The 12272-nt window shown below is 37.8% G+C and overlaps 1 protein-coding gene across 1 annotated transcript in view; it reads left to right on the top strand.

The window, feature by feature from the left end:
* The window catches only part of LOC126418712 (anoctamin-4-like), a 404589-nt gene that overhangs the window by 210262 nt on the left and 182055 nt on the right, over nt 1–12272 (top strand). The window contains exon 10 of the mRNA XM_050085615.1: nt 6304–6470. Within this exon, the coding sequence (XP_049941572.1) occupies nt 6304–6470 (167 nt within the window). The remainder of the gene's footprint in view (nt 1–6303; nt 6471–12272) is intronic.

Below are 12272 nucleotides of genomic sequence, written 5' to 3' on the forward strand. Positions count from 1 at the left end.
CTTTGTGTTTTATGTATCAATACAGTATCAACAAGGGTATGTACCACATCACTATTTTTATTCACCATGCCATAAAAATTCTTATTTTCATGTTGTGCATTCAGCTTGAGATAATTCCTGAAGAAAGAAGAATATTGATCAGCAATTATGCAAAACTGACTGACCTTAAGCATATTGAAGACAGACTGCTTTCACTTCCCTGTGTGATATGGCCCAGCCAACAGCAAAATAGTCTTGTTATAGAACATTTAATGGCAGCCATACCAGTATCTAGCTCCAGGAACGAGTCCACATCAATTTACCAAATGTTTCTGTATGCGGGAATGAGATTCAGCCTTAACTGAAACTATTAATACAACTGCAGACCCTAATTATGTTGGACAAAAGATAAACTCTTTGATATTTGCAGTAAAATATGTTTACAAATGTAGTGCCCAAACTAATGAAGGGGACTATTCCAATTATCTTCTGAAGTCACTTTATCTTATAATTGTAACAGACTGTCACTCACAAGCTATATAGGTAAAATTCTTGTATGTGAATAACTGTGTAATGTAGGTTCTAGAAATCAAAGAATCTGTCAACAATTTTTGTCTAGAATATTACCACACCTTTTTGATAATGCTAGGATGTTATGCTGTATGGCTTACCAATATATCCATCACAATAATGATCAAATTATTCAGTTTTAGAGGGAAAAATATCTACTTTGAATTTGAAGGAAACATTCTTTATGTGCTTCTTTTGTGCTTTTTCTTTTTTGCAAAGAAGATTGAGTGATTGAAACCACAACACACAGTGCAAAGCACTTGTTCTAGAAAATAATGAAAGAAACATTCTTTGTGTGATGTGGTCAGTGGCTAAGAAAGAATCTTTTGAAATTCAGCCACTAATGATGCAAAACTGGGGTTCAAAGTTTTTTTGCTGAATCAATGCCCACCCTAAACAATTGTTCTTGAAGGCATGAAGTTTGGTGGAATATTTATTAATTATTGTAAGCTTCCGAAAGTATTTTGTGAACATCACCAGTTAATAGGTGGAAACGGGTATTAACAGAGTTTAGAGATGCTATGGTGTGCAGTGTAAGAATCAGTTATAGACCATTACTTCTAGAGTCACAATATTTAGATGAAACATTCTTTATGTGATTTAGAGACCTGATAAGAAAGAATTTTTTTTTTTTTAAATTCAACTCCAAAGATGTCCCCAAGTTTTTTGATGATTGGCATATACCATTAGTTCTAGAAATATAAAATTTGGTGGGAATATTTACTATTTAGCATGAGCTGCTATTGGGAAACTTGAGCTTGTTAGTGGTTGACATGGGTTTTTATTTAATTTTAGGAAATGTGATGTGGCACAATTTAAGAATCAGTGCTTACCCAAAACTATTGTTCCTAGAGATAAGAGATTTAGAGAAAAGATTCTTTGTGTGATGTAGGCATTTTTTAAGAAAGGATGTTTCAGCATTTCCCAGGAAAACTGATGTTTTACATGTTTCTGTGTTACAAAGTGGCTGTAATCACAAGAACTTGAAACCAAAGAATAAACTTTACCAAATTAGAAACCTAAGGATGGAAAAATGGGATTCAAAATTTTCGTGATGAATCAGTGTCTGGTGTAAACTATCAGTCCTAGGAACATCTAATTTTTAGGGAGCATTATAAGAAAATACACTCAATATTTGACAACTAGGGGGAGAACTGCTTTTCAGTGTTTTATGAGAGGACACAGCACATCTCCAGTTTGTAATTTGATGTCCTACCTAACCATTGGTTTTAGGACCATGAAATATGGAAAAAGCTTTTTTTATACCTGTAGGCACTCACTAATAAAGCACTTATGAAAATTTAATTTGTAAGGTGATAATTGTAATGCTTATTAAAAATACCCTTCCACCACTTGCCCACAGTTAACTAACTGGCAATGGTGGGTGCGTTGTGATACCTCAGACTTAAGAAGTTACATAGCAACAAACTTAAACAACGGGAAATGATTTAAAAAAAGATGATTATCATTGTGTGGCAGCAGTTTATTTCATTACTTAATTGGAAAATGCAATTTGTCAGAGTTTATATGGGAACTGTACTTGGAAATTACTGTAAATATTTCTTTAAATTTTAATGCCAGAGTATCAGTAATGTATGTGAAGACTGGAGTATTGAATAAATGAGGTGTTCAGTGAACTTTGTGAATATTATCCTTTTCAGTACAACCAGGAAATTGTAATCCAAAAAGTCACATAATGATTCATAGAATATATATGGGTCTTCAAATTCAGCTTTCTTCTGATTTCTAAGGGGAAATGGAACTCCTTCACAATCCCATCTGGACCTTTCCCCTGCAACACTAGTGTCTTTGAATTTTTCTGGTGGAATTTGTCCTCCTCAAGATATGTTGTTGTTGTTGTGGTCTTCAGTCCTGAGACTGGTCTGATGCAGCTCTCCATGCTAATCTATCCTGTGCAAGCTCCTTCATCTCCCAGTACCTACTGCAACCTACATCCTTCTGAATCTGCTTAGTGTATTCATCTCTTGGTCTCCCTCTATGAGTTTTACCCTCCACACTGCCCTCCAATGCTAAATTTGTGATCTTTTGATGCCTCAGGACATGTCCTACCAACCGATCCCTTCATCTAGTCAAGTTGTGCCACAAAACTTCTCTTCTCCCCAACCCTATTCAATACCCCCTCATTAGTTACGTGATCTACCTACCTAACCTTCAACATTCTTCTGTAGCACCACATTTTGAAAGCTACTATTATCTTCTTGTCCAAACTATTTATTGTCCATGTTACACTTCCATACATGGCTACACTCCATAAAAATACTTTCAGAACCGACTTCCTGACACTTAAATCTATATTTGATGTTAACAAGTTCCTCTTCTTCAGAAACGATTTCCTTGCCATTCCCAGTCTACATTTTATATCCTCTCTACTTCGACCATCATCAGTTATTTTGCTCCCCAAATAGCTAAACTCCTTTACTACTTTAAGTGTCTCATTTCCTAATCTAATTCCCTCAGCATCACCTGACTTAATTCGACTACATTCCATTATCCTCATTTTGCTTTTGTTGATGTTCACCTTATATCCTCCTTTCAAGACACTGTCCATTCCGTTCAACTGCTCTTCCAAGTCCTTTGCTGTCTCTGACAGAATTACAATGTCATCAGCGAACATCATCGTTTTTATTTCTTCTCCCTGGATTTTAATACCTACTCCAAATTTTTCTTTTGTTTCCTTTACTGCTTGCTCAATATACAGATTGAATAACATCGGGGATAGACTACAACCCTGTCTCACTCTCTTCCCAACCACTGCTTCTCTTTCATACCCCTCGACTCTTATAACTGCCATCTGGTTTCTGTACAAATTGTAAATAGCCTTTTGCTCCCTGTATTTTACCCCTGCCACCTTCAGAATTTGAAAGAGAGTATTCCAATCAACATTGTTAAAAGCTTTCTCTAAGTCTTCAAATGCTAGAAATGTAGGTTTGCCTTTCCTTAATCTTTCTTCTAAGATAAGTCGTAGGGTCAGTACTGCGTCACGTCTTCTAACATTTCTACGAAATCCAAACTGATCTTCCCCGAGGCCAGCTTCTGTCAGCTTTTCCATTCGTCTGTAAGGAATTTGCATTCGTATTTTGCAGCTGTGACTTATTAAACTGGTAGTTCGGTAATTTTCACATCTGTCAACACCTGCTTTCTTTGGGATTGGAATTATTATATTCTTCTTGAAGTCTGAGGGTATTTCGCCTGTCTCATACATCTTGCTCACCAGATGGTAGAGTTTTGTTAGGACTGGCTCTCCCAAGGCTGTCAGTAGTTCTAATGGAATATTGTCTACTCCAGGGGCCTTGTTTTGTCTCAGGTCTTTCAGAGCTCTGTCAAACTCTTCATGCAGTATCATATCTCCCATTTCATCTTCATCTATTTATTTATTTATTTATTTATTTCTTGTTCCGTAGATCCAGTTAGTGAGTCAATTATTTATTTATTTATTTCTTGTTCCGTAGATCCAGTTAGTGAGTCAATCACAAGGATAACTTCCTCTTCCATTTCCATAAGATTGTCCTCAAGTGCAGCGCCCTTGTATAGACGCTCTATATACTCCTTCCACCTTTCTGCTTTCCCTTCTTTGCTTAGAACTGGGTTTCCATCAAAGCTCTTGATATTCATGCAAGTGGTTCTCTTTTCTCCAAAGGTCTCTTTAATTTTACTGTAGGCAGTATCTATCTTACCCCTAGTGAGATAAGCCTCTACATCCTTACATTTGTCCTCTAGCCATGCCTGCTTAGCCATTTTGCACTTCCTGTCGATCTCATTTTTGAGAAATTTGTATTCCTTTTTGCCTGCTTCATTTACTGCAGTTTTATATTTTCTCCTTTCATCAATTAAATTCAATATTTCCACTGTTAACCAAGGGTTGCTACTAGCCCTCGTCTTTTTACCCATTTGATCCAGTGCTGCCTTCACTATTTCATCCCTCAGAGCTACTCATTCTTCTTCTACTATGTTTCTTTCCCCCATTCCTGTCAATTGTTCCCTTATGCTCTCCCTAATACACTGTACAACCTCTGGTTTAGTCAGTTTATCCGGGTCCCACCTCCTTAAATTCCCACCAAAAAGTTTCTTCAGTTTTAATCTACAGTTCATAACCAATAGATTGTGGTCAGAGTCCACATCTGCCCCTGGAAATGTCTTACAACTTAAAACCTGGTTCCTAAACCTCTGTCTTACCATTATATAATCTATCTGATACCTTTTAGTATCTCCAGGGTTCTTCCATGTATACAACCTTCTTTCATGATTCTTAAACCAAGTATTAGCTATGATTAAGTTTTGCTCTGCGCAAAATTCTACCAGGTGGCTTCCTCTTTTTATTTCTTAGCCCCAATCCATATTCACCTACTATGTTTCCTTCTCTACCTTTTCCTACTCTTGAATTCCGGTCACCCATGACTATTAAATTTTCGTCTCCCTTCACTACCTGAATAATTTCTTTTAGCTCATCATACATTTCATCAATTTCTTCGTCATCTGCAGAGCTAGTTGGCATATAAACTTGTACTACTGTAGTAGGTGTGCGCTTCGTGTCTATCTTGGCCACAATAATGCGTTCACTATACTGTTTGTGGTAGCTTACCCGTACTCCTATTTTTTTATTCATTATTAAACCTACTCCTGCATTACCCGTATTTGATTTTGTATTTACAACCCTGTATTCACCTGACCAAAAGTCTTGTTCCTCCTGCCACCAAACTTCACTAATTCCCACTATATCTAACTTTAACCTATCCATTTCCCTTTTTAAATTTTCTAACCTACCTGCCCGGTTAAGTGATATGACATTCCACTCTCCGATCCGTAGAACGCCAGTTTTCTTTCTCCTGGTAACAATGTCCTCTTGTGTAGTCCCCGCCCGGAGATCTGAATGGGGGACTATTTTACCTCCGGAATATTTTACCCAAGAGGACGCCATCATCATTTAATCATACAGTAAAGCTGGATGCCCTCAAGAAAAATTACGGCTGTAGTTTCCCCTTGCTTTCAGCCATTCGTAGTACCAGAACAGCAAGGCCATTTTGGTTAGTGTTCTAAGGCCAGATCAGTCAGTCATCCAGACTGTTGCCCCTGCAACTACTGAAAAGGTTGCTGCCCCTCTTCAGGAACCACACGTTTGTCTGGCCTCTGAACAGATACCCCTCCATTGTGGTTGCATCTATGGTATGGCTATCTGTATCGTTGAGGCACGCAAGCCTCCCCACCAGCGGCAAGGTCCATGGTTCATGGGGGGGCCTCAAGATATATTTCAGCCAAACAACCCTCTTGACCTCACTTTTCACAAGTTGTTATCCTTACACCTATGCCTGTGCCTTGTCAGTCCAATTTTCCTCCCTTGTTCCCAGACAACCACTGTCATTCTCCTTCCTCCTTGTTAACTTCAAAGTTTCCCTTTCACCTTACTTTGATACTCTTGATCTTCTAATGTCCCTATGCAGTTTATTTTTAGTAAGCTCTATCATATACAACTCTATTACTTAGTCTGTGTACTAAACAGTTGTTTTTTCTTATGTTTTTTCCACATTTGATCTAGGATTAGAAACTAACACAAAAATTATTTGTGTTTCTTTTCCCATGATGCTTCATTAAAGTGAAACTGAAATTAAGTTTTCAAAATCAGCCACTAATACCACAAGAGACTAGCTTACTGATGTGTCATTGAAAGTATTTCATTGTTTTTGGAAGAGGCCTCAGAATGATAATTTTTATTAATTTTACATAATATTTTCTGTTCAGTCAGGAAATTTGTGATGAGAAAGGAGCAGGCAACAAGACAATGTGCTCAGCCTGCAATAGGGCTTGTACCTACACACGACTTTATGAGTCCTGTCTATACAGTCGGGTCAGCTACGTTTTTGATTCTCCTGCAGCAGTTGCCTTTTCCATATTCATGGCCTTCTGGGGTAAGCTTTTATTACATTTAAAATTATAGATATCTCAGTTTGTAAATTAAGATAAGCATTAATCTACTGCAAGAAACTACTTCTTTTGCCAACATAGTCAACTGTAATTAGAGATCATGTACTACACTCTGGTTTGCTTTTGTCCTACAATATTACTTTTATTGCTAACCAGTTATCGGCTACAAGGCCATCTTCAGACCTTGTAAGCCAAAAACCGGTTAACAATAAAAGTAATAGTGTAGAACAAAAGCAAACTGGTGCTTTTCATTTCTTATAATGTTGTTCTACCAAGAACCGATGGAAGGTTCTGTTAACACACTGTACTCCGTTGGAAATTAATATCTGACAGAAATGTCTGTAATCAGATTACCTTCGCACCAAAATACTGAATCCCATACTCAACACCAGGCTGTTGTTGTTGTTGTGGTCTTCAGTCCTGAGACTGGTTTGATGCAGCTCTCAAAGCTAATCTATCCTGTGCAAGCTCCTTCATCTCCCAGTACCTACTGCAACCTACATCCTTCTGAATCTGCTTAGTGTATTCATCTCTGCTTAGTGTATACATCTCTTGGTCTCCCTCTATGATTTTTACCCTCCACGTTGCCCTCCAATGCTAAATTTGTGATCTATTGATGCCTCAGGACATGTCCTACCAACCGATCCCTTCTTCTAGTCAAGTTGTGCCACAAAACTTCTCTTCTCCCCAACCCTATTCAATACCCCCTCATTAGTTACATGATCTACCTACCTAACCTTCAACATTCTTCTGTAACACCACATTTTGAAAGCTTCTATTATCTTCTTGTCCAAACTATTTATTGTCCATGTTTCACTTCCATACATGGCTACACTCCATACAAATACTTTCAGAAACGACTTCCTGACACTTAAATCTGTACTCGATGTTAACAAGTTCCTCTTCTTCAGAAACGCTTTCCTTGCCCTTGCCAGTCTACATTTTATATCCTCTCTACTTCAACCATCATCAGTTATTTTGCTCCCCAAATAGCTAAACTCCTTTACTACTTTAAGTGTCTCATTTCCTAATCTAATTCCCTCAGCATCACCTGACTTAATTCGACTACATTCCATTATCCTCATTTTGCTTTTGTTGATGTTCATCTTATATCCTCCTTTCAAGACACTGTCCATTCCGTTCAACTGCTCTTCCAAGTCCTTTGCTGTCTCTGACAGAATTACAATGTCATCAGCGAACATCATCGTTTTTATTTCTTCTCCCTGGATTTTAATACCTACTCCGAATTTTTCTTTTGTTTCCTTTACTGCTTGCTCAATATACAGATTGAATAACATCGGGGATAGACTACAACCCTGTCTCACTCCCTTCCCAACCACTGCTTCCCTTTCATGTCCCTCGATTCTTATAACTGCCATCTGGTTTCTGTACAAATTGTAAATAGCCTTTTGCTCCCTGTATTTTACTCCTGCCACCTTTAGAATTTGAAAGAGAGTATTCCATTCAACATTGTCAAAAGCTTTCTCTAAGTCTACAAATGCTAGAAACGTAGGTTTGCCTTTCCTTAATCTTTCTTCTAAGATAAGTCGTAGGGTCAGTATTGCCTCATGTGTTCCAACATTTCTACGGAATCCAAATTGATCTTCCCCAAGGTCAGCTTCTACCAGTTTTTCCGTTTGTCTGCAAATAATTCGCGTTAGTATTTTGCAGCTGTGACTTATTAAACTGATAGTTCGGTAATTTTCACATCTGTCAGCACCTGCTTTCTTTGGGATTGGAATTATTATATTCTTCTTGAAGTCTGATTGTATTTCACCTGTCTCGTACATCTTGCTCACCATATAGTAGAGTTTTGTCAGGGCTGGCTCTCCCAAGGCCGTCAGTAGTTCTAATGGAATGTTGTCTACTCCCGGGGCCTTGTTACGACTCAGGTCTTTCAGCGCTCTGTCAAACTCTTTACGCAGTATCATATCTCCCATTTCATCTTCATCTACATCCTCTTCCATTTCCATAATATTGTCCTCAAGTACATTGCCCTTGTATAGACCCTCTATCTACTCCTTCTACCTTTCTGCTTTCCCCTCTTTGCTTAGAACTGGGTTTCCGTCTGAGCTCTTGATATTCATACAAGTGGCTCTCTTTTCTCCAAAGGTCTCTTTAATTTTCCTGTAGGCAGTATCTATCTTACCCCTAGTGAGGTAAGCCTCTACATCCTTACATTTGTCCTCTAGCCATGCTTGCTTAGCCATTTTGCACTTCCTGTCGTTCTCATTTTTGAGATGTTTGTATTCCTTTTTGCCTGCTTCATTTACTGTATTTTTATATTTTCTCCTTTCGTCAATTAAATTCAATATTTCCTCTGTTACCCAAGGATTTCTACTAGCCCTCGTCTTTTTACCTACTTGACCCTCTGCTGCTTTCACTACTTCATCCCTCAGAGCTACCCATTCGTCTTCTACTGTATTTCTTTCCCCCATTCCTGTCAATTGTTCCCTTATACTGTCCCTGAAACTCTGTACAACCTCTGGTTTAGTCAGTTTATCCAGGTCCCGTCTCCTTAACTTCCCACCAAAAAGTTTCTTCAGTTTCAATCTACAGTTCATAACCGATAGATTGTGGTCAGAGTCCACATCTGCCCCTGGAAATGTCTTACAATTTAAAACCTGGTTCCTAAATCTCTGTCTTACCATTGTATAATCTATCTGATACCTTTTAGAATCTCCAGGATTCTTCAATGTATACAACCTTCTGTTGTGATTCTTGAACCAAGTGTTAGCTATGATTAAGTTATGCTCTGTGCAAAATTTTAGCAGACGGCTTCCTCTTCCATTTCTTAGCCCCAATCCATATTCACCTACTATGTTTCCTTCTCTCCCTTTTTCTACTGTCGAATTCCAGTCACCCATGACTATTAAACTTTCGTCTCCCTTCACTACCTGAATAATTTCTTTTATCTCATCATACATTTCTTCAATGTCTTCGTCATCTGCTGAGCTAGTTGACATATAAACTTGTACTACTGTAGTAGGCATGGGCTTCGTGTCTATCTTGACCACAATAATGCATTTACTATACTGTTTGTAGTAGCTTACCCGTACTCCTATTTTTTTTTATTCATTATTAAACCTACTCCTGCATTACCCCTATTTGATTTTGTATTTATAACCCTGTATTCACCTGACCAGATGTCTTTTTCCTCCTGCCACCGAACTTCACTAATTCCCACTATATCTAACTTTAACCTATCCATTTCCCTTTTTAAATTTTCTAACCTACCTGCCCGATTAAGTGATCTGACATTCCACGCTCCGATCCGTAGAATGCCAGTTTTCTTTCTCCTGATAACAATGTCCTCTTGAGTAGTCCCCACCTGGAGATCCAAATGGGGGACTATTTTACCTCCGGAATATTTTACCCAAAAGGACGCCATCATTATTTAACCATACAGTAAAGCTGCATGCCCTTTCCTTACGTTTTACTTTCTTATGTAGCATTTTCCTTCTTTTGCTGCTTTCTTTGAGTGTGTGTTTTAGTTTTCTTAGATCTGCCCACATTCGTTCCTTTTAATGTGTGTCAGGGCGCTGATGACCTCGATGTTGAGCGCCCATAAGCCCCAACACACCACCACCACCACCACCACGGCTGTAGTTTCCCCTTGCTTTCAGCCGTTCGAGTACCACAACAGCAAGGCCGTTTAGGTTAGTGTTACAAAGCCAGATCAGTCAATCATCCAGACTGTTGCCCCTGCAATTACTGAAAAGGCTGCTGCCCCTCTTCAGGAGCCACACGTTTGTCTGACCTCTCAACAGATACCCCTCTGTTGTGGTTGCACCTATGGTACGGCTATCTGTATCGTTGAGGCACGCAAGCCTCCCCACCAACAGCAGGGTCCATGGTTCATGGAGGGAGGCAACACCAGGCAGGAAATGTAGAATACAGGAGAAACTATTTCTGTTCTTGTCTTGCCGCTGTCTATAATACATTTTAGCTAAAAATGATGATTATTATTTGGCGCAATTATAGTAAAGAGAAACAATTCTAAAATCTCTGAATAGTCCCTAGTTTCATACTTATTTATCTGCTTTGTGCACAATCCTTAATGATCTCTCTTATGAAATAAATATGTTATTGAATTTAGCTTGGTTGCTCTGTTCAGATTAGTGAAGAAAATGTCTGACTACTACATAAACTTTTTGTCAGATTACATGATCTATAATTAACACATATTGATGAAAATGTTCTTCTGTTGAGTGTCAGTATCTCCCCTTATGCTGAAACTCAAATCTAGTATTCTTAAAATATTTTGTATAGCATTCTACATGTCTATATTTCATTACACCAGATTTTAATGCCTTAAGAATCTGATAATTGACCATAGATATCAAAGAAACATTAAGAATTTTGTGGATAACTTGAGATCTCATTTTGTCTATCCTGCAGATAATGGATTGTCAAATTAAGATCCACAACTATTCACAGTGCATATCTTTGTAGCATAGATCAGAAACACTTAAAATGGTGAGGTCAACTAATGACAAAAAATGTAAGGGTTAGTAGAAAGGCTAAAAATGTTGATTTGGTCTGATGCTTACAATGAGCTTAATGCCAGGACTTCATTCAAGAAATTTCTTTCCATTTATGAAAATAGTTTTGCCAATAAAAAATGTAAGACAATGAAGAAATTAAAGAGATTTACAAGTAAGGATATTTCTCCAGACTGGAAATTGGATATTTACAAAGTAGACAGAATGAGTGACATTGCAGAAATAGCTCCATATTGCTAGCACTGCTGTGACCTGTTTTCAGTATTTAAAAAAAATTATAGGAAAATGCACATCTTGTTTGAAATAAACATATCAGCTGATAAAATCAGAATCAAAGTGGAATATTGTTTCAATAAACAATGAGAAATGTAAAAGAAGATGTTAAACATAGACCTGATGCAAGTATCATAAAAGACAGTTCACATGCATCATATATATTTATTAATTATTACTTTTTTTTAAAATTAGATGATAAACTTGGTGATAATATTCTATAAGAGGAAGCTACACAGTACACTTCCCTAGTGCTATTGAAAAAATTATGATACATTAAAATTTTCGATACTGGAAGCTGCACAGTACACTTCCCAAGTGCTATTCAGAAAATTGTGATACACTAAAATTTTCCATACCAGCCCCTTTCTACACAATTTCTTCAAGCCACTCCAAAACAAGTTGCCAATGTTTACATCACTTCTAAATCTTATCAAGATCTGACTGAATATTTTTACAGTTTCCTTCATGCAGTACTTCATTACAGACAACTGCATTAACTGCAAAAAGTATAAAATTACTATTGCTATTGCCTCCATGGTCATTAAAAAGATCATGAACAGCAAGGTTCCCAGCACTCTTCCCTGGGGTACAACCAAAGTTACCTCTACATGCTAAATGATACCTCTAGATGATAACCTGCTATGTTCTCCCTACCAAGAAATCCTCAATCCAGTTTCAAATTTAGCTTGCTGCACTATATGATCATACTTTTGACACTAAGCGTAGGTGTGGTACTGAGTCAAATGCTTTTCAGAAATCAGGAAATACTGCATCTGCCTGACCACCTTGATCCAAAGCTTTCAATATGTCAGGTGAAAAAAGTGTGAGTTGGGTTTCACTTGATGGGCTGAAAGTTTTGGGCCGCTCCTATAATCAAAGTTTCTGCAAGGCCATTGTACAGGAGAGTGAGATCTCTGAGAACATTCACATTTTTGGTCATCTTGTGAACTCTAAAATGTCTGTGGTTCCTTTCTGTGGATTGAGCGGGCAATATGTAATGTCCTC

Source organism: Schistocerca serialis, chromosome 9 (assembly GCF_023864345.2).
Source record: "Schistocerca serialis cubense isolate TAMUIC-IGC-003099 chromosome 9, iqSchSeri2.2, whole genome shotgun sequence".
Taxonomy (NCBI): Eukaryota; Metazoa; Arthropoda; class Insecta; order Orthoptera; family Acrididae; genus Schistocerca; species Schistocerca serialis.